Source organism: Venturia canescens, chromosome 1 (genome assembly GCF_019457755.1).
Source record: "Venturia canescens isolate UGA chromosome 1, ASM1945775v1, whole genome shotgun sequence".
NCBI classification, from domain to species: Eukaryota; Metazoa; Arthropoda; class Insecta; order Hymenoptera; family Ichneumonidae; genus Venturia; species Venturia canescens.
This window is the reverse complement of record NC_057421.1, coordinates 36,621,951-36,649,013: the sequence shown is the minus strand read 5'-3', so window position 1 is coordinate 36,649,013 and position 27,063 is coordinate 36,621,951. Positions and strand designations below refer to the sequence as shown.

The 27,063-nt window shown below is 36.9% G+C and overlaps 2 protein-coding genes across 7 annotated transcripts in view; one reads left to right on the top strand and one right to left on the bottom strand.

Moving 5' to 3' along the window:
* The first annotated feature begins 1,102 nt into the window (after positions 1-1,102).
* LOC122413178 (elongation factor 1-alpha) lies at positions 1,103-16,277 on the top strand. Of its 2 annotated transcripts, none has more exons than XM_043423360.1 (4): positions 1,103-1,239; positions 12,331-13,173; positions 13,936-14,429; positions 15,307-16,277. In XM_043423360.1, the coding sequence occupies exons 2-4, from the start codon at positions 12,351-12,353 to the stop codon at positions 15,373-15,375; spliced, it is 1,386 nt and encodes a 461-aa protein (XP_043279295.1). In that variant the 5' UTR covers positions 1,103-1,239; positions 12,331-12,350; the 3' UTR covers positions 15,376-16,277. The 2 variants fall into 2 exon arrangements, with proteins under 2 accessions (XP_043279295.1, XP_043279288.1); XM_043423353.1 differs by lacking the exon at positions 1,103-1,239 and adding an exon at positions 11,014-11,325.
* A 555-nt stretch (positions 16,278-16,832) lies between these two features.
* Positions 16,833-27,063, bottom strand: part of LOC122413195 (transcription factor cwo-like) — a 34,685-nt gene continuing 24,454 nt past the window's right edge. For 4 of the 5 annotated variants that reach the window (XM_043423401.1, XM_043423368.1, XM_043423375.1 and 1 more), the window contains 3 exons: positions 19,808-19,991; positions 19,409-19,645; positions 16,833-19,215 (listed from right to left, as the gene is read on the bottom strand). In XM_043423401.1, the coding sequence (XP_043279336.1) occupies positions 18,653-19,215; positions 19,409-19,645; positions 19,808-19,991 (984 nt within the window). In that variant the 3' untranslated portion in view covers positions 16,833-18,652. Of the gene's footprint in view, positions 19,216-19,408; positions 19,646-19,807; positions 19,992-20,491; positions 21,055-27,063 lie in introns of those variants that run through there. The other variant, XM_043423391.1, reaches the window with a different exon arrangement.

Sequence of the window (27,063 nt, the reverse complement as noted above, 5' to 3'; positions counted from 1 at the left end):
TTCCATTGTCAGATTTCCCACAACGAAGGCCTGAAACTTTTGAACGGCAGAAAAAACGAAAATATGCAGGTTCTCTAAACAACCAACGTCATCGATTCGACGAATGCTAAATCTACATAAAATAATGCGAATATACTGATTGTCGAATGACAATTCACACAGGCACGCCTTATAAAGGGCAGAAAATCCTCTTTCGCATCCACATACTTGTTTTATGAAGAAATATTCGATCGAGATACCTTGATACAGAATCATTTATGCGTGGACGTCTGGCCGGAAATCCTGAATTAGATCTTGTTTTTCCGTCGTCTGCGTCTGAATGAACGTGACGTCATAGCGAGCGGAAAACACGAGCCAAGCGCGGTTACTATAATAGTAAATGCAAATTCCTCGAGTGCATATTCACCCGCCGACTTATAGCAAAGCAATAAGGGCAAACGAGAATTTTACTCGTACGAACAAGGGTCTATTCATTTTTGGAAAATATAGTCTTATGAAAATTCGAAAACATCATATACCAAGAACTTCCGTAATAAATAAGTTCGTCAAATCACCAGCACACGTTACAGGTTACTTTCAATCTCATGTTCCAAAAAATTCAACATCATTTTCTAATTAACTATCATCGATCACTTGCAAGCAATGACTGACATCAAAAAGAATAATTATTGCCCAACTTCAACTACAAAAATACGCCACATATAAATCATTTGTAATGCGCATCAGCGATGCAGTTAATAGAAAGATTTTAGTACCAATCGCTACTGCACGCGGCATCGTTATAAATAATTAACAAGTGTACTTGTTTAAAATGTTATAAAATAAAAAAAAGTTGTTCGTTTGATGATCCGATTTTTCTTTGAATTGAGTATTGTTTTTTATCGATTGACTCTGACCGTGAAGATAGTCACATTGTTTTCTTTTGACTAGCAGTTCAGATTGGAAAACTATAGATATAAAAGAACAAACGACGTGAAGAAGTTCTGTTCACTTGGAGACAGTTGTTTTTCAACGACCGAAGAAAAGAGCCTTAAAGTTTAGTCATTAATTCAATTAATTCACATAATATCGATTATTGCACTTCTATTTGCTTCTTTACTAAAAAATTGTATTGAAGTTGTACAGAATCGAGAAGGTGATTTCTTGTGGTGATCAACGTTGCGCATATCTGGGTAATCGAGCTAACGAGTGATAAAGGTTGATTTGTGCTTGATTTACATTTGGTCAGGATTTCATCAGGTAATGTAAACAACCTTATCTTTTCTTTATGATTCACACTATTGGTGGATCAATCCTACTACGTTTGTGTGTGATAGAATCTATTCTTTAATCAGTCGATCACTCGTGTTTTTCATTTATTTCGATTAATCATGTGGTGAATTTTCTCCTCAAACTTTTCAAATCGATTGCCTCAACTCTATAGTAATGTCTCATCAACGAGTTATTAAATTGTCATCATTGAGCAAGACACAGTACATCATCGTCTCACACGAGTTTCGTGATATTTGAGTTTGTTTCTCTTCTCGTGTGAGCTTTAGTCTTGCTCCAGATGAATTTCATATAAATTTCCAATCTAATTACTGTACTTTCATTAACCTTTTATTTCATTTCAGAAATCAAAAAATTGCTCTGAACAAGAATGAGATCATTTTAACAATACTTCAAAAGTGCGTGGATTGAAAATGAGAAAATTTTTGACTTTCGATTAAATTCAACGCGCTATGAAACCAAGTTCACACTTTGTGTCGTTACACTCCTATTTATATACACTGAAAAATAAATATAGATATAACCCTTGAGATAAAGTAGAACATCTCGCCCGCCTCTTTTCTCCGGATGCCCCAGTAATGGCCAATCAATGATGATTATAGTCCGCAGCCTCCAACGCCACTCAAGTATTCGCCTTTTAGTTTAACTCTTGAGACATCACAACTGTTTTCTACGTCTTTAAGGAAGTTATGCTCCTACATTGTGGAATGCGCGGGGCATCCAAAGGCGTATGCTTATACACATGTAGATTAGCCGCACCGCTGCCAACCTAATTTTTCAATATTCCTCTCTCCCTCTCTTAATTACGTTGTCGTTTGCGTATAGTAGAATTCATATATATTTATGTAACTTGCAACGGTAATAAATCATATTTCTTTATGATCCTGAAAGCTGATCTCGATCTATGATTATTCGCGATAACTATAACTGCAGAAGCCTGCGAGATCTGCTCCAAATGCGTTCGTCCTCGTTTGCTCTTTAAAATTGATTGATTTCGAGTCACGTATATCCATGATGAGTAAAACGAAGGAATATTTAAAATGAAACTCGAATTGCGTTGAACCCCGCGCGGGAGATGTAAGCTCCGTAAGCTAGTCCAGCTCGTGGTTCAGAAGAGATCTGCCGGCGAGGAATTGGATCGTTAAGATAGCTCATGCAACACGTGTTGAACGCGCGGTTCGCCTCTATAAATAATTCCAGTGTGAGATCCCAAGAGCATTTTATACGCTCTTGCGATAAATTTCGTATCTCATTCATATACAGGATGATTCAGGGGAGATGGAAAATCGTTAGTCTCGTTATGTTAAAAAAGCTCATTCTATTTACCTATTGCTAAGATTGATCAATCCACCACGCGTGCAACTTTGAACAACAGTTGAACCGTCGATTTTTAGCAGCGGACGGGCGGAAAAACATGAAAGGTTAATAATTCTAACGCTGCGAAGAATCGTCTCTTGAAAACAAAATTCTCGAGCAAACGAGTTTTTGACCTTTTGTTATACTAAAGATTTAATTGACCAAACTTGGCGTGGAATTCTCACGCATACATTGCAAGAGCACACGACAATACTCGTATTGTTATTCGTCGCTTTAAGGAGTTTCGGTGCAGGCGATACAATGTTGCCATGCTAAACCATGCTAAAAACATAAAAAATTTCAAAAAGTTTAGAATTTTATAAAATTTGGTGAACATATTCTTTAGTGCCAAATTTGACAATACAAATTTTTTAAGATTTTTCTTCTACACAGTTATCGAGTAATTGATCACTAAAGTTTACGTGTATAAGCATAGCGTTTCCATATATATAGGTATACATTCCGGGCATAAGAAATCTGCTTTAATGCGTAATTACTCGATAACTAAGTAGAAGAAAATTTTGAAAAAATTTGTGTTTTCGCACTTGATGTTGAAGAACATTATCACCAAATTTGATCAATTTCTTAATATTTTGACTTTTGTACCGAAACTCCTTAAATATTAGGATCATATTCGGTGAATTCTTCAAACGGAATATTGTTGGAGTAGATCGTGGAGCAGTGCGTTTCATTGAGAGATGCGTATTGTGGATGACGAAAATACGCCACGATGTTCCCCAGTCGTCGGCGATCCACAAAAATAACGTTCGCTATGAATGTCAACATCAACGATTTTCCTACATACCGGGTTCCCTGTACAGTGCAGTGGAAAATAATTTATGAGCTAACGAATAATAAAATGAGATCGAAAATAAAAAATCTATGCGAATTTGCTACCTAAATCTTTGATAATATGCTAACTGCTTCACCATGCAAAAAGAATTTTATAAAAATCATAGGTGCCACTGTTCATTACTAATTCGAACACTTGAAATAACTGAAATACGTTTGAAGTCTCTTTTATTTGTAAATATACGTACGTACTCGCTCAGCTACACGATTCACTTGCAAGAACTCCTTTACTAGAAATTCATAAAATCACGAAGATCGTCGTCCGTTTAAATGGAAATTTTTTTACCAATGTTTCTTTACGACGGTGCTATATAAATAAAAAGTATATCAATAACACCATTAAAAATGTTGCATCTGCGCTTGAAGCGGATGTGTTAGATTCAGTATTTCAACGCGATCACATTTTGCTCGAAAAATGAATTTTGCAATTTCAGGTCAAAAGAACGCTCACGGGCGATAGATCTAATGGTGCCGTAGCCAAACAAAATATTACGTTTTCAAGACAGAAAAAATACCGTTTATTCCGTGGTGCCATTTTTAAAGTAGTTCGGCCGTTCGATAAAGTACGGTGAAGGTCTATTTTTTTTGCAGTAAATGATATTTTAAGGTCCTCTGATAACGATGAGCACAGTTCCGGGACCTCTTACGGGGAAAAATTTTGAATTATTTCATTTATAATTTTGAGTTTTTAACACGGTACCCTATGGGAGAACTCACAATAATATTAATTGTGAAAAAATTGTACGGTGTTCGAGCTTCGAAAAAGTTTCTATCGCGAAGAAAATTTATCACAGATTCCATTTCTTTAAAAAAAAAAACATTATCTTACGGGGCTTTTGAGAAAGAAAACATGAAAAAACTTGAGTTTTTGAGGTGTCGAAACCGGATGCCAGTCATTACGTTGGGACTGCTGGTAACGGCTGATTGAACTTCGGGCAAATTCGGGAATCGCGGGAATTTCATCAAATTCATTTTTGAGACTGACTCACGTGCTTTTATTCGTCTAGTAGCTTCGCTTTTATTTCATGAATTGACCATTCCTTTTTCTCGGTGCCGTGACACCGATATAAACTTTCTTTCGCACAATAAAAATGTTCTCTAAGTTATGTGTATTTCAAGTGTCACCGGTATCGACTCGATCACTAACTAGTCAAGTTGGAGTATAAATTTTATCTTTTATGATATTTTTAAAGCATTGTATTACATTTTTATGATAAAAATATTCTCAATGTAAGTATTTATTAATTTGATTAATAATTTAGACTTAAAATTAATCAACATGAAGTGGTTGCAAACTTGACTAGTCATAGAACGGCCGAACTACTTTAAAAAGCACAAAAAGTCTGGCAGTGGCGCATACAGGAGGAAGAAACAAGGAAGGATCAAGTTAACTATTGACAACTTTTCACGTTTGCCATGGAACATCACATGTCCATTATTATGCTTATATGTTGCATCGACTATAAAACAACCTAATTCAGAAAATTTACTTGCATTATTGGTAAACCACAGATCACGTTTGCCATAACATGCTATAAACAGCTCAACGAATAAATAATTAACGGGAGGCTAATATGGAATTTAGTTGTTGTCACAGGATGCATCGTAACAGACACAATTCTGTGTATCATCATCAATATTGATTTATCGTTAGCTGTTCGTTACGATTACAAAAAGTTAAACAATTGCGTTATTAAAAATGTATAAAATATTATTCCCTGCTTTTGACAAATATTCTGCTCTTTAGAAGTTTGAGAAGCTTCATCTATTAATTAAATAAATATTAATTAAATAAAAACATAAAAAATCGTACTGTAATGTTTTTACTATTCTCGAACAAAAAAGAAATAATTTTTCTTGAGAACCATTCGGGTACCCTTAAAAAGTTACTGTAATTTTTTTCCACTGGAATTTTAATGCAATGCACCTTCACTGCTCCTTGTAAAAAGTAGTCGGAAAAGTAATATTAGAATGTTATAGAATTTCTACTTTTTTCCAATTTTCATTTTTTTCTAAATTTCTTCTATTTCTTACTTTTTGAAGTATTTTTTTTTTTTTTGGAAAATATGCCAAATTGCAAGAATGAAAAATTTTCACAATTTTTTGAGTTACCCCGTTTTATTTTAACGGTACTCCAGTTTGACGCAGTCTCCGCTATATTGAGAAGTCTGAAATAGTATATTGAGAATAATATATCGTAAGTTGATAAAATGCGCTATATTACGTAATACGGAGGATATTCGCACGGATTAATATATATCTAGAAAGATAATTATTTTTCCCAGTGGATTCAGTGCCAGAGGAGAGAGCGTGAAAATTCACGAAGAGAGTGTAGCCACCTCCTCGTTCGACGTAACAAAATGCGCAGCTACAATTCTCGGCTTAACGGTTGGCACAGTACCCACGAATAATACCTGAGTAATTATGCGAATCCGCGAGTATGGACTCTGTATGTCTTCTGGCTCTTCTTAATTCTGATATTAACCAAACGATGAGGAATATTCGAAAAAAAAAAATAGCTCCGAGCTCGCTATTTCGATACGTATAATATTTACAGATAAAAACGCTCCGGAAATTTAGAGAATGCACATTTATTTACGATTGTTATCCTTTTTTTTACTCGATCAATGCTCCGGTGCAATGTACCGAATTTTGGGGAAAAAATAAAATAATAATAAAAATCCTCATATTTTACGTTAAACATTTCACTCGCATGGCTGATGAAGTTTCCGAGTTTGATCAAAGCTAATGATTTCATTGATTAGCAATCGGTTGTAGAACTCGCATGCAGCGCACACTCCTTGCTTTTCCAAACTGAAAGCTCTTCAAAAATATTTTCATGATGACGATGATGAGCGACCTTGATAGAAACAAGTTTTCCAGCTTATACGATTTTTTCAGAGTCGTCGGGGGTTTTAAATATACTCTAAAATAAACGATAAACAGAGGCAACGTAAGTGTTTCAAGGAAAGCGTGGCCCTGGCGACCGAGAGGGCCACTGCGGCTCAAAACTTTCGGGGGCGAAAAATTTGCTCTCATGTGCTCGTTGACCCTTTGAACACACTCGGGTCGCAACCTCAAAATAAAATTGTACAAATTCTTAACATTTTTCGCTGATAGAAAAACACTTCAGTGGATTTTTTATTTGTTTTGTTTCCCAACCAATGGTCGCTTTTATATCAAACGAAATAACGTATTCGCCTCCACTCGCGTGCACAAAAACTTACTTCGACGAGGGCGTTGTAATAATGAATAAGAAAAAAATAAATAAAATGATGCAACAGTTGGTTTCTCAATGCATTCAGACTATTTTAATTTCATAACTTTCGCAATCCATTTTTGATAAAAAACGCTGTAGGAGCTTTCATTGAAAAATCTCATCGATTGGGTTCGCGCAAGAGAATTTTCTCAACATGGTATGAGTGTGTCTTTTCCGGTAATAAGAATAAATTGCACCAGATAAGAGCTTTAAGTTTCGACAGATTCGTGGGGCATTCAATTTTTCTCCTTGACATTGAAAAAGTGGCTCGTTTCCAGATGACGGACAATAATGCGACGGATCGTGTTAGTCACACAAAAGCTATACGATTGCATCTCCCCCACAAGTTTCGTGTATACTCGTTGTCGACGATCGTGCCGGCTTGTATGTCGAGCACTTGAAGAGGCAGTCGTGACTAATATCTCTAGTGAAAATTGCACACACGGAAACGAAGAGTGCCAAAAATTCTTGGAGAACGGAGAGACGGCGGCGGCGACGACGGCGTGACATGTGTGACAGCGACAATATACTCGTCCGCGAATAAACTCAGAATTTTGGAATGTCATTGACACGCGCCTTCGAGATTTGTGCGTTCGAGAAAATCCCGAAGAAAGAAAGGAACAGAAAAAGTGGATGATTTTTTGCATTTGATTTATAGCGAGTGCGAGAATGCGAAATGACGCGTACACGATAAGAAATTTCCTAGTGAAAGAGTCAAAGTGTGTGGGTTCTTTCCTGAAATACGAACTCGTTCTAGAAATAAACTTTATAATGCCACGATAAATGAATGTCACAAATATAGTACGGATGTTTTTGGTCGTGTGGGAAGATTGGAGAAATCTAAAATCGTACGATCCTCTCCCATTTATTCACGTCGACAAATTTAGACTGCACATTAATAATCATTGGTATTTAGTCAGGGAATCTGCTGCGGATATTTTGACTGGTCAGATGCACGACGCTCAACTGTGTGTCTCGATGACGACAACGTCATAACTGTTGAAGTAGGTGACATTTTTCGTACTAATTATTCTCGGGTTGAGGAGAAATAACAATAAAACAGGTATAGCAAAAATATTTTACGAAACAGCACAATTAATTTTTCAAGGGGATTAGAACAAACGACGAAATGCAAGTATATTCAACAATTTATTATTTTGGCATTGTTTACTGTGAAATAAGGAAAAAACTGGAATTATTGTTCACTTGTATGCGAGTACTAATCCACGGTCTCGATTATTCGCGTTCATTTATAGCAAAGAAATAATTGTTCATTCAGTGTAACATTGAACGGTGTTAATTGCACAATGAACCGGAGTTTTTGTATGAGGTGGAAAAACGTCGGGGAGCGCGACGTCGTCTTTTTTGCTCAAAGAGCGAAGCTTCGATAAAGATATATCTTCGACCGACCCTGAAGCATGCGCAAATGGGGGCTTTTCCATCAGTTTATATCGGTCAATATAGTTCTGCGCGAATGATACTTAATATTTGAAGAAACATTTTCAGTGTACCACTGACGGCTTTATGTCAGTGACCACATTGAATAATTTAATTTTTTTTCCACTACGATTATGCTTAATGTACGATTATGCTAAATGAAAAATGCTTAATGTAAATATATCGATTGAAAGATGGTTCGGAACTGGGGTCGCATATTTTGAGTTCAGAAGATAAAATAAGATGAATCGAGCGAAACCAAGCCTGAACTAATTCTCATTTAGAACACACAGTTTCCATTGTTTGCAATGTTCTCAGTGAATTGATAAAAAAATGTAGGGTTCAAAAATTATTCGAATTGCTTCTAATTTCGTATCCACTTTTAATAAAGAATGAGCAGGAGATTGCTTCAATGAAGGGTCGGCAGATTAGTTAATCAAAGAAACCTCGATTATAAAAACCTCATCATCAGGTCTAATGCTTTCGTTAGATCGTCGAAGGGTTTATGACATCCTCTTATAATGTTGTTCGAAAATGACGACGAACTCAACAAAGACCGCGTGAGAAATAAAAATGTTAGCCTCGGCTGACACTTGCATCAGCGGATTTTCACTTCGAACAAGATCTAGGAAAGTTTTTTTCATCATCAAGAGACTCGGTAGAGTCTCGGGACAAGTACGTTGACAGCCTTATCGTCTGCTGGCCCGAGATCGCCGAGACTATATTATCTCGGAATAAACCGATTCGCGGTGGTGGGGGTAAAATTGGCATGTCATTTTCCAGAATTACAGAGCCTACGAGATGTATCGAGAGGCAGAAATTGGTTCGGACAATAATTTTCAAAATGCCTATCGAATGAGTCCTGAACCAACATGATCAGTGGCGTAATTGCTGAGAAAAAACTTTGCACAGGTGAAAAATATGTTTCACGTTATACACATGATCAAAGGCCTCGCGGCTCTCTAAGGTTTGTCATTGCTGGTTGTTTTCCGAAACACATTGAAGAATGCGTGTCTGTATAAACGTTCATTCAAACCCTTTGGACTCTCATTGGTTGTTCCGACTGTACCAACACTAACTTAGATCATATGATATCATGAATATGATGAGGTGACCGCGGTTAACATGCAACGCGGTGCATGTCAACGAAACTTTTTGAGGTTTCGATAAGTGTACAAAATCGAAACAATCCTTTGTTGAATCAAAATGCGAGGAATAACTAAATGAAGCAGAATTGTGTGATGTTTGTTAAATCACAGTGCGAAGAATAACTGAAGCGGATTATGTGACGTTTTAACACACGGTGCTTTTATTCCGGTTGTACAACCATCTGTCAGTTTTTAAGGAAGTTGAGGCATTAGAATGAAAATGGTGTCATCGCTTTTAAACTGATTGCATCTTGTAAAGTGAAGGGTAAAAAAAAATCAGTTAAATTTTCAGACAGTTTAGGGGCGTCGTTGCTGAGAAAAATCAATAACAATTTATGGAAGTCAAGACACATTCAGTGATATCTCCGTTAAAAATGATGCTGAAAATATGAAATTTTTTGGGCAACATGAGCAAGGCTTGCCGAATAATGTCAATTTTTTTCAGATTTATTAGGAGATTTGCTGAAATTATATTAATAATAATCTGCTTTCCGTGCAGTTTTTTGTCACCTTCGTCACCGTTCGTTTTTTCGACTGAGCTTTCACCAGTTTTTCGTCTTTTTTCCCAACTTTTCTTCAAGGTGTATGCAACATTGCCAAACTGTAAACTGGCCTAACTTTTGAAAGGTACAGGACATAACTTTTGGGTAAAAAAAATTACTGTACAGCCTCAACTTCCTTAATGGTATAAGCAAACGAATAACAACAGCCATCTAATAATTAAATTTCGGAGAAACAGAGCCAGATGTATAAATTCGATTCAAAGTTCTTATATGACAATAAAAAAAATGTATTATATAAGTTTTGTGAAAACAGTGCGGATTAGTTTACTCCGATCGCAATCGGTTCTCGAATGTTTGCTGATATAGAGCATGTATATTAGTATTGGGAAATTTCTCCTTGTAGATATATATTGACTTTACATTTATTTATGACATCATTTTGTTGCAATCCTGGTTCTTATCCTCTTATAAAAAGTTCTAAGTAACGATGTATATCTCGAAAGTTATTGTTGTCGTTTTATTCGTTCTGTGATTGGTCGGTTCGCTTATACATTGTATCGATTAAATCGACGTCGAATTTTGTGAATAATACCAGAGATCCTGAAAGTCTGAAAACAATCGATTTTCTTATAAGTCCTGCCACCATAGAGTTATACAAATGACTAGCTTTCATGTGATTTTATTGGATTTAAAAGTTTTTAGAACAATTTCCTAATGTTAAAATTTGGAGTTACTAATAAAATACTTGTCCTTTGATTGATATGATAAATTTTAGTGCTGCACGTAACTCAAGTGGTCACTTTTTTCAATTCATTAGAAAATACTTGGCCTCTAATTGATATCATAAATTTTAATGGTGCACATAACTTGGATGAAATTTTTTTTTTAATTGATTTAGTTGTTACAATAAGATTAGAAGAACGGGGCATCGTTTTTCAAAATGTTTTCAAGCGCGATATTTCGGTTTTTTATTTCTCATCATGTTTTATTCGATTTTTTTTCACTTAACAAAATAATTACAAATTTTTATTTTTTTTTTAATGTAATGTTTTTTCAAGATTTGTGAAATTTTTTTCGAATTCTTCTGTTGAAATTATTTACAATTGGTTTCATAATTCTTTTTATGAAATTTTTTTATTATCTGCACCTGTGCTGATTTGTAGAAGATGGGGAAAAAGTAAATAATATATCCGGGCTAAATCCAGCCAATGAAAAGTGTTTAAAGCATAGCGGCATATTACGGCCATCTTCGACGCGTCGGCGCATATCTTGCCAGCCTTTCTCATTGTCGTTCGGCGGTCAGAAAGCTTTTCTTCATCCATTGAAGGTTTTCGCTTGCTCGCTCTCTCTCTCTCTCTCTCTTAGCGCGTTTTCGTCGAGTGTCGTCGTTGTTTCACGTACCCGAAGTAGTGCAATCGGAGATTCGATATTAATTTTTTTTAAAAACGTCGATTATTTGATATTTTCTTGCGTCTCCAAAACACCAACGAACATTCAACCGGTAAGTCATTTTCCTCGGTTACTGTTTTGTTAGTTTCTTATCAGGCAAAATCGAGGGCACATTTTGTGGATCGAATTTATGCATATGACCGTCTCGTGAATATACCGGCCGTCACGTCATATTGATTTCCGGGTCTTTGCTGTATCCCTTCGTTTTTTCGCTCCATGTCCCTCTCCTTTTCTCCCACACGCCCGCGGGCGCGCGCACACACACATAAACACACACACACTTAGTATTAATGCCTTGACAATTCTTCAAATTAACTTTGATAATCCGGATGGATCAGTATTACGGAGAAAATGGTTAAAAGTTCGTTAATCGAGAAAGTTCGAATCACCGGATACAGTTAATTTTCTACACTAATAATAACTCATTTGAGAGAGCGGTGAATTTTGACAAGTACCGCTATATAGCCGTTTTCGAAGAATTTATAGTAAGAAGCATCCAAAAAACAATAGATATAGTCATATTCCAAAATGTCATGGTAAAATGAAAATTTTTCGAAATTTATCATTGAAAAACATACTCATTCTGATAATACATAGAATTGTGTTATGATGGATGTAATTTTTTACACATTATTTACATGAAACGTGCGCGATTTTAAATTCGGGGTTACTACAGATTCGAGTCCCCCCCTTAATGCAACTTAATGCAACTGAAAGTGATGAAATTCAATTCGCAATAAAAGTGACGAAGAAATGAATCGCTTTCTTCGATGATTTTTAAAGAACTTGTAAAAATAGTCGGCTTATAGTCAAATTATAAAATTTCTAATGCTGTTTCGAGTATTGAAGAAAAAAAAATTATTTATCAAAGACGACCGAGAGATTTTTCAAAAGTAATCATGGCGGGAAATGACTAGTGATTTGAAGATAGAAATGGACGTGCGGTATTTTGCGGCCTTTGTACAATGATGTCGCATAACTGTATGAGGGAGAATAATAAATAATTGATCGAAAACAAAGCAAACGAAAGATGATTAATTTCGTTTCATATTTTCAGGCAAACGTTCCTCATTGGAAATGGGGAAAGAGAAAATACATATCAACATCGTGGTAATTGGTCACGTTGATTCGGGTAAATCAACGACGACAGGACATCTCATTTACAAATGTGGGGGCATAGACAAGCGCACAATAGAGAAATTCGAGAAAGAGGCTCAGGAAATGGGGAAAGGCTCATTTAAATACGCCTGGGTGCTGGACAAACTGAAAGCCGAGCGAGAACGTGGCATCACAATTGATATTGCAATGTGGAAATTTGAGACGGCGAAATATTACATAACCATAATTGACGCACCGGGGCATCGCGATTTCATAAAAAATATGATAACAGGCACGAGTCAAGCTGACTGCGCTGTGCTAATAGTGGCAGCCGGAATCGGTGAATTTGAAGCTGGAATATCGAAAAATGGTCAAACGCGAGAACACGCTCTGCTAGCTTTTACTCTTGGCGTAAAACAGCTCATTGTCGGTGTCAATAAAATGGACATGACCGAACCGCCCTATTCGGAAACGCGCTTCGATGAAATTAAAAAGGAAGTTTCCTCTTACATAAAAAAAATCGGCTACAATACCTCTTCCGTTGCATTTGTGCCAATTTCCGGTTGGCATGGTGACAACATGCTCGAACCATCACCCAAAACGGCTTGGTTCAAGGGTTGGAAAGTTGAAAGAAAAGATGGAAATGGTGAAGGCAAAACACTCATAGAAGCTCTTGACGCCATTTTACCACCATCACGGCCAACCGACAAGGCGCTCCGTCTTCCACTTCAGGATGTTTATAAAATTGGTGGAATCGGCACTGTACCGGTTGGTCGTGTCGAGACCGGCATTCTTAAACCAGGTAATTTTTTTCATTCGAAAATGGTTTTTCTTCGTAACACAATGTGACACCGACTGTTAAGGAAGTTGAGGCTGTACAGTCATTTTTTTACCCAAAAGTTATGACCTGTACCTTTCAAAAGTTAGGCCAGTTTACAGTTTGGCAATGTTGCATATACTTTAAAGAAAAGTTGGGGAAAAAAAGACGGAAAACTGGTGAGAGCTCAGTCGAAAACACGAACAATGACGATCCTAGTCTCAAAAAACTACACGGGAAACAGATTATTATTAATATAATCTCAACAAATCTCCTAATAAATCTGAAAAAATTGACATTATTCGGCAAGCCTTGCTCATGTTGCCCAAAAAATTTCATATTTTTAGCATCATTTTTAACGGAGATATCACTGGATGTGTCTTGACTTCCACAAGATTACATGTTATTTGTCCCAAATTGTTATTGATTTTTCTCAGCAACGACTCTCCTAAACTGTCTGAAAATTTAACTGATTTTTTTTTCCACTTCACTTTATAAGATGCAATCGGTTTAAAAGCGATGACATCATTTTCATTCTAATGCCTCAACTTCCTTTAAAGATAGAGAAATACACTTTGTGAGAATAATCTCCCTATACGCAAGCTCCCAATAAAATTATTCATTTTTAAAAGAAACATACGATTTGACAACTATGTAACTTGTGATCGACGTCTATACCCGCCGTGTAGCGGGGATATGAAACGTTTCTGAAATAACCCCCTGAGTCATACAACTTGATAATTCCAGGCATGCTGGTTACTTTTGCACCAGCCGCTTTGACGACCGAAGTGAAATCGGTAGAAATGCATCACGAAGCTTTGACAGTTGCAATGCCGGGTGACAACGTTGGTTTCAATGTGAAAAACATCTCGGTTAAAGAATTGCGGCGAGGTTACGTGGCGGGGGATTCAAAAAATCAGCCACCTCGTGGAGCTTCCGATTTCACGGCACAGGTTATCGTCCTCAATCATCCAGGACAAATAAGTAACGGTTATACCCCAGTGCTTGATTGTCATACCGCTCACATAGCTTGCAAGTTTGCTGAAATAAAAGAAAAATGTGATCGTCGTACTGGAAAAACGACCGAGGAAAATCCAAAAAGTATAAAAAGCGGGGACGCGGCGATAGTCGTGCTTCAACCTACCAAACCAATGTGCGTCGAAGCTTTTCAAGAATTTCCGCCCTTGGGACGCTTCGCTGTTCGCGATATGCGTCAGACTGTTGCTGTTGGTGTCATCAAGGTAAAATTTCTTTAAAAATATCAAATATGCTAGAGATACTATTTGTTCCTAGGCAAATATTTTTATCTTGGCAAGAGTAACTGCTTCTTTACACGGAGAAAACGAATTCGTTTTGTATAGTCAGAAATGTATGGTTTTTTAAGAATTTTAAAAGTATTTAGGCACCGATTACAAATAGCATAGTATTTTTTGAATTTTCCAATTTTTCACCCCTTGAATTCTAAACAGCTTTATGTGGATAGCAAAAAGTGATGTACGTGCGAGAACTATATTTTGTTTTGTTTTCGAGTGTTATTCATCGTGTCAGACTAGTTCTTACTGATAAGTCGAAATGTATTGTAAATCACAAATTTGGACTGTCAGCATAGTAAATTCTATGATAAATACACGAATATACACCGAATACGTGTGACATTTTACCATACATATAGTTTTTTTTCCGAATTGGCCGAGCATACTTAACAATATAAACATTTCAAGTGACTGAAAACATTTTTTACTATACTTATAGAGAAAAACTCTCTTAAGTCTTTTGAATAAAAGGTATGAGAATTGGGCTTTTCACTATGGTGGATAGAACAGGTCTTATTACTTGCTCTTTGAATTAATGCTGCAATCCAGTTATATGCTGTCCCCGAGATACTATATATTCTTAGTACTTTCCTCTAGAATTTTCGGCCTCGTTTTCTCCGTGTACTATCATTTTATTTTTTATTTTTTTCTTCACTTCACGAGTGAAATTCGAATTATATTCGTTTGAAAAAGTTTTATATATGCATGAATAATATTTTATAATAATGATTTTTCGAGAAAGCCATGATTTCTACATTTTCACCAGATTCAATTTTTCTTTTTTTTTTTGTTTGTTTCTTTTCAGAGCGTTAATTTCAAGGATGCTCAGGGCAAAGTAACCAAAGCCGCAGAAAAAGCCCAGAAGAAAAAGTAACCATCAAGCTTCCTCGGAAGTTCGAAGCAGCAAGACACTCGTTCCTCTTGGTTATTATCCAATCGAATGAACAAATTTGCAAGAACGAGAACGAGAATCATTGCCATCCCAGTTAACTCGCATCACTCAAACGCTAAAGGTGGCATCTCAATGTGTACCTTACGACCACTCTTGAACTATCCCGTAGTTTTGAATCCTCGTATTTATCCGAATCTTCGAATACAATTCACTCATGCTCCGCGTACTCCGTGCATATGTTAAAATTCACGATAAGTCGCATATTGAATTTGAATAGAAGGAGAAATAAATGAAAAGGCAAAAAACTCTACTTTATCGATTGAATGTCTTTGTATACGGTTGTTGTATAATCAGTATTATCCGAGACTACTGCTTTGAGACTACTTTGTTGTTTCTGTCAAATTGAGAAGGAAGAATGAATCGATGAGAGCAACTTTACAACAGCGTTGAGGCTGAGCAAAACAAGTAAATCGAAAGCATGATTTCTCATCGCTTATTAGAAAAATGGAAAATTTCGAGGTGGAATTGAAATATTGGAGCGACGACATTTATATCGAGACCAGTAGTCTGATAACGATGAATCGCATTTCCATTTATAAATCTTGGGAAATCAACCAATCTGGATCACGCCATCAATTTTTTACTCGCATATTTCGAAACGATTGAGTTTCAACGAGAAAATCAATACCCAAAGCGTAGAAAAAAGACTTTTAGCTTTCTATGTTGAAAATTGGTTAACATTGGAAACAATATTTTCCGGACCAGTAGAAATTGCTAAAAAAAACTATAGACTCTAGCGAGATCACCGCTGGTGACATTTTCTGTGATTCTTTCCACCCCTTAAACTGTTAAGATCTCATAATAAATCGTCAAAATAAATACTATTATAAGTGTTTCATTAAAAGATGTTTACCGATCTATGCATCTTCATTCCTTCACAAATTTCAGCTAAAGGTTTGCAGTCACAACATTCTTGATTTTCGAAAAAAAAAAAAAAAAAAAACACCGCTTCGATCATTCTGCCGTAAAGCATTCGTTTGCAGTAACAAAATTATTACTTGGTCAACTATAGAGAGCTCTCGAAAAGACATACTTTTGGTCTTTTTTCAAATATTCGAACACCGTTTTCAAGCTTCGACGATCAGATCCTATTCTACTGATGCCACGTCTGCTTCAATGGCTAATTTTTATTTTTCACATATCCCTCATAAATGTCGCTGACAACCGCACTCCTCCGTAATGCTCTTCTGCACAGCAATCGCCGATGGAGGCCCGAGATAATTGCAAAAACTTATTTATCAAAGTAGACATCGCTATATTTTTACTAAAACTTTTTAATTCGATCAACGATGCATTTATAAAAAATCAATTGTTTCGACGTACTAACTTTACTGTTTCAGGATCAACGTTGAATGACCAATTGGACACAAGACACCAGATTTGCAGTAAATATAATTTATATTTCATGGATTCTTCTTCAAGATCACAACTAGGCGTGTTATGTAACGAACTTATAAGAATTTAATATGTAATGCAGGTCTCAGTCAGTCTTCAGTTGCTGATGGCCTCGACGAGTACAGAGCGTCAAGCAAACTTTTACCCTTTCTAGATCAAACTTTCATTCTTTCCATGCAATTTGTAACGCGCTTTTGGTTTCGGAAGCAATTTAATCATCAGATATACGAATGCGACTGGAGGAACGGGCCGTTTTTTTTTCTTATCGATGTGTCGTTTCGTCGTATGTTATATTTGCATTTTTTTTTATTACAAAATGATTGAAGAAAACAGTACGGTCAAGTTTTTTTTTTGTGCCGAGTACCTACTACTTCACATTCATTACACGAGTTTTCGAAGAGCCTATTGGAAAGAAAATCAAACAAAAACGAAAAATCGTATGATCGGCTTAACATTGGTTTTACAAGATAAAAAATTTATAGTTGCCACTTTCTCAATTCTCACAAATTCACAATTGTGACGATCATTCATAGCAATTAATTCATAGTAATTTGTTTTTATTTTACAAATTTATTTATTTTTTTCATTAGCTGCCTAGTTTCATTTTTTACATTATTTCAGTTCGGTTCAGTTCGAGCTTTTTTCAGTGATCATGGACGGTATTGACAGTAAACTATAAACTGTTTTTGTAATATGCACGCCCCATTTCTCTCCCATAATATTACTCCAGAAACGACATACTATTTTCCCGCCATGTATTAAACTTTCGCTAACTTCGTTAGTGTCTCGTTTTTATCACCGTTAGAAAAAGTTTTAATCGTGGAGCACTGATCTGTCCCAAAAGTCATTAGAGCGCTAGTAAACATACCGAAATAACTCGGTGAATAACATGCTGATAACGGCGTGGCGAATCTTTCGGGAAATACGACGAATAGTGGACGTGTTGAATTAATACTGTTCGGTAAGTGTCCCATTTTGAATCCGCCGCCTCGGACAAATGGAAGGAAAAAAATCGAAAAATTATAAAAAATAGTAAATTTATGATTTTCGGTGGTTTCGATGAGAAAAAAAAACAAGGCGTGACAACTGTATGAAAGACAAATACATTTGCTATAAACGTCTCCGTGCGGCAATATATCACATTTGGATCATTCAAATTGTCTGTTAAAGTATTTCGTCAATTCAATTATTCAATAAAACACTTGGTTCATCGTTTATTTTCCCTGTGTAAGTACAATCATTTGATTCGTTTGATTGAGAGTGCCCTGCGAAATCGGCGATTTCGTTCAATCAGCATTTTCTACACGACAGATGTTTCATTCAAAAATTTACGCTCGTAATATTCAATCGAGTTCAGAGACGAAGCAACAATGACCGTCAAATTAATCGTTTCAACTTATGCGTTAAAATTCGCAATACTTGTCAACTGAAGTATAGCTACACTCGTGAAACTCTCTATTTGGGCAACGTGGTCGTTTCTTACAAGAGTAAGTAATCAGTTCATTCGGTAAATTATCCGATATAATTAAAAACGCTCGTTTAAACTCGTACAACTCCATTCGATCGACTTAATGTTTCAGCCATCGCAGGAAAAGCGATCATCGCACATGTTCCGTTGAAAGATTCTCTGTACAATATTTAACCGCAATTTCAACCTGTTCTCCGATATTTCACGCAATAGTTAGAGAATATCGGATAAAATAACGTCCTTCATTAGTCCCATGCGCTCATTCGTCACCCATGTACAACAGCGAGACAATTTTATAAACGCGGAAGCTACAGCTATCGCGAAAATATAAATTTATTAGAGATGCTCGTGGTCGGTTAAACTGTGATGGACTGGGCTGTAATGCGACCAGGCAGGTGGTGACGAGTGATTGAAGTTGACGGATATGGTGACCGGATGAAGTACCTGGTCAGGTCCTGTATCCGGTAGGAAACTGAGATGTGGCCTTAAGAGCGAGGATTCGATGGTCAGTGGTACATAAAAGGAGCCAGCATCGTGAAGGGCGAATATCGGTACACCGTGCGATTTCTCAGAACAAGGAGGCGGACTCGATTTTATTCTTTCGGCCGAGAATCTCTGCTTAATCGAAGATTTAAATTTGTAATTCGTTGGTCTAGAAGTTGATGGTGGAATCTGTGAGTGCGTACTGTGATTGCTATCGTCGCTGACTATTGTTGGCGGTGGAATGATCGGTCTTAATGAACGTTCCGTATCACCGAACGAACTGACACCCGAACTCGACCCATGATCCGAGTGACTGTTAGGCGGACACAACGTTGGAATGGTGCTGTGAGCAAAACCAGAATTCGACGAACCGTTCAACGTTGGCATCTCCGAATGTGGAAAACCGAGTCTATCACCTTCGAGAAAATCACAGAAATATCATGGATTGATACAGAATTCACATTATCAAAAAAAATAAAAATAAAAATAAAAAACATGAAGAGAGGAAGACACAGTTTTGCACAAATTCACAAGTGTATCGAGGAATTCAATAAGAGACAGTTTGAGTTTATGATAGAAAAAATATATGAAGCTTGAGACTAGACTCACTTGTTGCAATAATCTTTTCGCAATGCTGCTGAAGGTGCCCGATCAATTGGACGCACAGAGAATCCTGAGCGAAAAATCCTTCGACATCAACAAGAAAATGCATCGTTTCGTTGAGACATTCCTGAAAACCGAGCCTGTAGTGCTCAGCCGCTGAGGACGAAGTGGCCGAATGCGAAATGCTGTCAACACTGTCTTCGGCGTGCGAATGGATCGGCGTTTTTGGGTTATGTTTCGTATCTAACAAACAAAAATCGCATAATTCGATGATAATGAGAATAAAAAAAAAAAGAAAGAAATAAAAGATATCCAGAACAAAACGAAATTTGCAACCGCAATGGATGAAAATGAGAAAAAAAAATCTTTATCCGTAGTTCATGAAAATAATGAAAATCCATTCACCTTGACGGAGTCCTTGGAGGTGTTTCATATGACGAATTGCCATTTCGATAATTTCCGTTTTTTCAACCCGTCCTCGACCCTTTTTCAAGTAATCCGCGGGAATGAGTCGGCTCAAATCGGCAAGACAATTGTTCATACGATCCCTTCTCCGTTTCTCTATTATTCTGTGAGACATGGGGTCTTGCTGCAACACAAAAAAACACAGTTCTGTGAGTAATTTTATTCAGAATAAAAATAAATTTCCGAATAAATATAATTCGTATATGTTCAATATTTGTTTACTGGTATCTCAATTTTTTGATGAATTAATTTTTTATCGAACACTCCTGTACTCAAAACTTGAATGAATTGACGAATGAACGGGGAATAAAAAGAACAAACTAGTTGAGGGCAAAAAAAAATATCGCCATATACATAGAAATAGCTGAAAAAATTTCATCACAAATTTCATCGAGGATATTCAACTCGGTAAGTGGCAAGTTATGTTATTGTGAGCCCACGCGCACGGGCAACTTCTATAACATCTTTCGCACCGTCTCCGACATATCTGAACGACGTCATTGGAAAATTTTATGCTAAAAAAAAGACACAATCGTCGCGGAGACTACCGAAAAAAATGCGGAGAAACAAAACCAGATATTTTCTTCTCGAAGCAAAATAAAAATAATATGCAAAGAATCACACCTCTTTGGTTAAACATCGCCGTTTTCTCGAAGGTGGCGAGTACACTGAGGCCTCGTTATTACTACTTGGAACGTAATATTGCATGTTCAAAATATTTTCCATGCTGTGAGTGACCATCGCGTTAATTGAGTCAGAAACACTTTCAATATGTTGAGAATAAATGAGGCGAATTACACAGCCAAAACGTCACCGAACCGAATAAAGATGCAAAAGATCGTAATGAAAATTGCATACGGACAAGCGCACTCGAAATAGTTTTTTTAAATCATTTACCGCGAGGTACTTGCCGGTTAATTATCACTAACACAACCAGAAACAATTAGACGATACAACAAACAAGTCGACGATGTATCAGCAATTTTAACGAGAAGGAGATATTTCAAAACTTTTTATTGGACATTATTCTTGTTGGAAATGCACAAACAATATTTTCGACGATCCTCCTTATTTATTTATATTCAAAGCTATTTATCAGTTTTTATTCCCGGCATCTGAACCGAGTGTCAATTCAGTAAACTGCACCGAGCTTTTTGTCTGCTGCTCGGTCGCGACAGCGAGAGTGACACTGAAGAAGACCGCGTGGAGCTAGCGACGAAGTTATGCATCAGTCTCGAACGATATCGGACGAGAGCAAGGGGTTCTCAACCTTTGCGCCATCCGTTTCCAACAGTTCGACTACGTAAGACTTGTATATTTGTATATCGATGCGTCGTGCATTAGCTGCTGAATCGTTGGAATAACGTCGGTTACGACCATCGACCGTCATCTTAATACTCCCGAGGTTTAAAAACCCCCGCACCCCCTCGAGCACTCGCTTCATTCAGAAAATCACGTGTACCTTTTCTGCGACAACTTTACGAACAACACGTGAGGCCGATGCGTTGGAAATGATTTCATGTGCGACATGCGATCACGACACGAGCGATCTCCAACGTGCTTCATCAGATTTTTACCAAACTTCTCATACTTTTTATACACGTTCAGATTTTTTTCCTCACGTACACATAAGTGTTTGTGGGAGAGCTACACTCCAACAAAATGGAATACCTACGAATGTAGCTGCTTGGTAATGAAAGTTTTCCGCAGCACGTTGCTACAAATACACGTGGAAACTATTAATGCAGTTTTACTTTGAAGTAGAAAATGTTTCGAAGAGTCAGACACGCGTTCATTTTTACACACCTTGGAATTTGATCAAACCTGAACAAAAGTTACGTTCGAGTACATCGCAAACAACTCAATTGAGCTCCATTTAAAAATTCAGCCGATAATTATGAATTGTTAATTCCGGGTGCTCATGTTTAAGCAACACGCTTTGTTGTCTTTCTGACCCGAAAAGAGATTTCGAAAAAAATGTTGAACTGAACAAAAATGAAACTTTGTTCATTTAATTACAGAACAAATTGTTACGAAACAATAGTGTATCATGAGAAGAGAAAATACGAGTTCGTTAAACCAGGGTTCAAGAACAAATTATCACTAATGAAACAAGGTCGTTACTCAACAAATGAGATTCCATGAAATCGACTTTATTTTTTGGAACTATTTTCGTCGACGAGTTGCCGAAAAAAACTAACATCTCGATTAATCTTTCATCGACTTAAAAGGCAAACCGAGCATTGTTATTTCGACCTTACATCACAACATCTTTGTGTGTCCGCGGCAAGCCATTATAGGAGGGCGGAATAAAAGTTGAAGCTATAAGACCGAGAGGGACGAAGAAGAGAGTCGCGAGTGGATCTTGAGTCGCGAGAGTTCTGAGAGAAAAAAGCCCCAGCAAAGCACCGAGGTCGAGACGATAAGAAGAGTTCTTGATGTCGAGAAACAAGTTTATCGTTAATTCCGGATATAACTGGAATGTCATGACCGATGACTTTGCGCTTCCTTGTAACTAAACTTACGCGTGACTTCTTAAAACTCTCTGCATGTGAATCTTTGCTCTCACGAGATGTGCGAAAGTTTTCTTTTTTTCAAAAACATATTTTTCGATTGAATAAATATTTTATGCTATAGAAACTATTTTTATTTCAATAGCAATAAGTTTTTGATCATGTAATAATTGAAATATTCATCAAATTGGCACGTGTGTGCCTAGTGTTACGAAACACGTGGTCAATAAACGAGGTCAACCTTTCATTGAGCATACAAAAGCGTAGCTTTGTCATAATTGAATTTTCAGCCAATTTTCAACAACTGAGCGTTGCTATCGCATTGTGCTTTATCGATTTTACAAGACAGCACGAAACAGGGTGAAAAGATTTTTCCAGCGTATTCTTTCCATGAGTATTTTTTATCGAGTTGTTGAATATGTTGATACGTGATGAATAAACAAAACGTATACTGATTCATTCAATAACGAATTCTTGATAATCTGTGGTCATAAGATACGTATCGTATAAAAGACACGATACATTTGCTAAATGTTCGCTATTGATAATAAATCTTATCGACGTACCTTAAATACGCGGAATCGCGAGACGCAGGCGCGTGACGGTAATGAGAATGCCAACACACAAAACAAAAATAAAAGGTACCCATATTCGGTGGGGTGGTAGCGCAGAGGTTAAAGTAAAAACGATCCGAAGGAATGACGTTAGCAATGATACTTGACACGGAGAACATTAATGTGAAAAAAATAATGATTGAAAGAAAGAAATAATGATTGAAAAATGCCAATCGGGGCCAACTTATCATCGAGTTTTCCGGTTATAACCAGTCCGGTTGAACTCTGCACGCGTTATAAACGAATGAGCGAAAGACTTATCTCTTCGTATAACTGGAGAGATGACCGCGGTGGTCCCAGACGACCACGGAGTATTTTCGAATGATAACCGGGACTCACCGGATTCCTTGTTAAAATAACAATAATAACAAAAACACTCGATAAAAGGCTCAGTACACGTCACCGAGCAGTTAGACCCCGCATTGTTCGCGTATGTCTATATTTATATATATATATATATACAAGAACAGTGCGGGGTCCAACTGCCCGATGATGTGCTGAAACCGTGCCCGATAAGATACATTCCAAGACGTATACAGTGTTAGGTATAGTTGTTTTTTTTTTTCATACAAAATTTTCACGAATACTTCAGTTCTTCCCGTAACATTTTCAGGGATATCTCGTGTCTCGCGTATTCCAGTTTCGCTGGCGTTTTTATCGGAGGATTTATTTCTCCTTTTCGTGGCTCGTTCGTTTTCGTTCGACAAGGGATAAGCGTGAGCTTGGAATTTAAGATTGTTGGGACGCTGGTAAAGTACAGGGCGGAGGTCAAACTTTGGAAAAGAAGGGAGGAAGATATGGAAAAAGGAATGCAATTAATTTGATTAGCTTCCGGCTTTACTTCCGACTCTCGCGCTTTCGTCAAAATTTCGTTCTTAGGCTGTTAACGTAACATATTGAACAATTAACGTGAGCGCGAGTACATTGATTTATTGCATTGATGGAAAGTGACCATGATTCAGATAAAAAAAGAGAGAGTGAGAAAGTCCGAGAGAAAGTTAAAGCAAAAGTGACGCAAGTGTGGAACATCCCGCTTTTGTACTGAAGTGGACAGACAAACGTTGGTGCACCAATACGGCTTGTATGCCAATCACGTGACTACGCGTCATTTATCCATACCGCGCGCACTATCAATACTTGCAGCATGGTTCCACACTTCATTACCGCCGTCGAATCACGTGCATGATTACCAGAATTGCTTATCCACGAGGAACGATAAAAAAAAAAAAAAAAAACGACGACGCGAACCACAAAAATAAGAAACAAATTGTTACAATCAGCTCCAATGTCTGCTGACGTAAATACGGATGTATCGGAGTGTGTCACCGCATGGGCGGAGGGAAAAATGGAGCGAAGTTGAAAAGCGTGTGTGCGAAAGAGAAAGAGAGAGAGAGAGAGGCGGGGAGGAGGGAGGGAGAGAGAAAAATATAAAGTAAACAAGCAAGTGCGACAGTCTGTTCTGTACAAATAAAGTTCTATCTTTGTCGCGCAAATAATGACAAGTTTTATAAATACAATTGTACAGGTCGTACAAGACCTTGCCGCTTCAATATAAACTCTTCGAACTTTTCAACGTGTGTGATCGGAAAGTCTTCGGCCACCTGTCTTGTTGTGGCGGCTGTGTGACGTAGGCATACGAATATACATAGCTCTTGGCATTAAACAACTTCTGGAAAGAATAGTTAACGCGATAACACGTATTTATATACCCCGAAATCAAAAGTTCCCAAACTTTGGTTCGGTTGAACCCGTTTTTCTTAAACCTACCTGATAACCGAAGGATTTAAGATAACGATAATTGATACGACGGTGTGTGTAACAATCTGCGATAATCGGATTATCTTCGTGCTTCTCAATTAATAATGTTTTTATTCTGTATACGATATGACGCTCATCGTCACGAAGATGTCCACGAGAAATAGCATACGAGAAGGACACCCGTCCGGGTTAAAGATTTCTTTCAAATCGGTACACCGCACCAAAATGACTATATAAATAAAATATATTTACAAATCGGGAAATCGAATGACCTGTTTTAATACTTATTTTTGTAAAATTTTTACCCATCCCACTTTCTAGATATGTGAGAATCATGGTGGCTCCCATCGCGGAATCGATCACATCAAATAAAAATAATGTCGTTCCGGAAGTAAGAAAAAAACTGGAACTACTGTTTGAAATGCTTTCCATAGAGTTTTCATTGAGAAATAATTATGTTTGAGGTCTACAAAGTTGCTGTCTTACATATTTGATGAAACGTATATTCGTTTTTTGGTATCGAATATTTTATATAAACTCAACTCAACGGAAGGTTTCGTCATTTGGGAGCATACTTATAATCAGCTCATCAGTGTTGGACTTTAGCGTTCTTGAAAATAATATTTACGTCATACATTCAGATCTCATTTATCATTAGTTAATGTAGGATTTAAAAAAAAAACTAAATTTCACGAAAACTAAAAAATATAGGAATTTAGTTTTTTCAGGACCGCGAGCTTTCTAGTTAGAACTTTGGAATTGAATATACAATATTTTAATTATGTAAATACTAACATTTAAAAAGATTATCTCAATTCCATGAGATGTAGCGAGATACTCGCGTGTAATCAATGGCGAATCGAAGTTGTGACAGTACATCGCTTAACGATTACTTTGGTCGATATACTAGAAAAAGTGCTGACTCATAAAAAGTTACCAAGAGATCTTTGTATCGGTTTCCAGAGTCGTTGGCTCGCTGACGAATAAAAAAATATTTGTCGCGGTTTCGGGAATATATTATGAATATCTGCATATCTGTCGCAAAATCAATGCTCGTTTGCAAATTGCTTCCTCAAGATGGTCAAGATGCACGATGCTCAAAGCTTATTCTATGAGGTGCTATAATTTTCATTTTGGCTTCCCATAGATGAAGCTTTAAGCATTGTTCTAAAAGCTTGAGAAAGCAATTTGTTACTTAAAATTTTTTTTTAATAAAATTTTAAGTTATTCATCGACTTTTAACTTTTCCAAATTAATTTCCAAAAATTAAAGCGGATTTTTCGAAAAACTTATATTTTCGTAAAATTCAAAAAATCATAAAATTTAATTATTATGATTATCTATTTATAAAAAAAAAATTAGTAATAGATCTTTAAATTTCCGGAAGTTAGAGCGTCGACACACGTTTTTAAAAAATTTCAAAACGTCGTAGTATTCGTATTTTTTTTCAAATTCTGATAAAATTATCAGAGAATGAAGGGCTTGTTCAGATTAACATCTATGCAAAACGGTAGCCCTGTACCTCAAGTCGTTTTCGAGTTATAAAGGTTTGAATTTTGCAGTGCCATGACACACACACGCACACGCGCGCACACACACACACACATTCGGACATTTTTTCTAGATATGATTTTTTGATGCTTTTGGACATTTTGAGCACATTGACATTGAAAACTGGAAAAAAAAAATTTTATCGTCACATAGCTTCCTCTATGAGGAAGCGAAAATGGTAGATGTGAATTGAAAAGAACATGTGGACACCAGCATAATAACAATCGAAGAATTTGGTCGGTGTATGACTCCGAGAAAATATAATTCACGAGATTGATCCGCGAGAAAAGCAAAATTTCAAAAAATCGTCGTAATGAATTCCTTTGTTCATAAAATGGCCCAATTATTCAATCGTCAAATATTCTTCCTCGGAAAATAAGATCGAACGACAATGTTTGAAAAACATTTTGTTCGTAGCGCGTAGTTTCAAATGCGACTCGGATATATACGTGCTGGGTACTCTGTCATTCGACAGAAAAATCAACGTTTCATTCCGATTGAAAACAAAAATCCCGGTGAAGCATATTCGAGTTCGGTGGTATCTTGAACTGAAATCTGACGTCAGGAAAAACATATATTTTTCCCCCCTGCCGCCGTTGACGTTTTTCAGAAATTTCCACGACCGTTTCATACGAGAACGGTACAGTCTTTCTCTCCCGCATCTCTTGTCCCGTTTTTTACCATACGCTAAACTATTCCCGAAAAACATCTATTTTAAAGTAGCATCGCGAGACCCGCTTAAATCCACCAACGTTCAACA

What these genes read in the sequence shown, in the direction of transcription:
- LOC122413178 (XM_043423360.1), top strand. Translation starts at nt 12,351, where the DNA reads ATGGGGAAAGAGAAAATACATATCAACATCGTGGTAATTGGTCACGTT. An exon ending in GACCGGCATTCTTAAACCAG is followed by an intron (nt 13,174 to 13,935) that starts GTAATTTTTTTC and finishes TGATAATTCCAG; the next exon opens with GCATGCTGGTTACTTTTGCA. An exon ending in TTGCTGTTGGTGTCATCAAG is followed by an intron (nt 14,430 to 15,306) that starts GTAAAATTTCTT and finishes GTTTCTTTTCAG; the next exon opens with AGCGTTAATTTCAAGGATGC.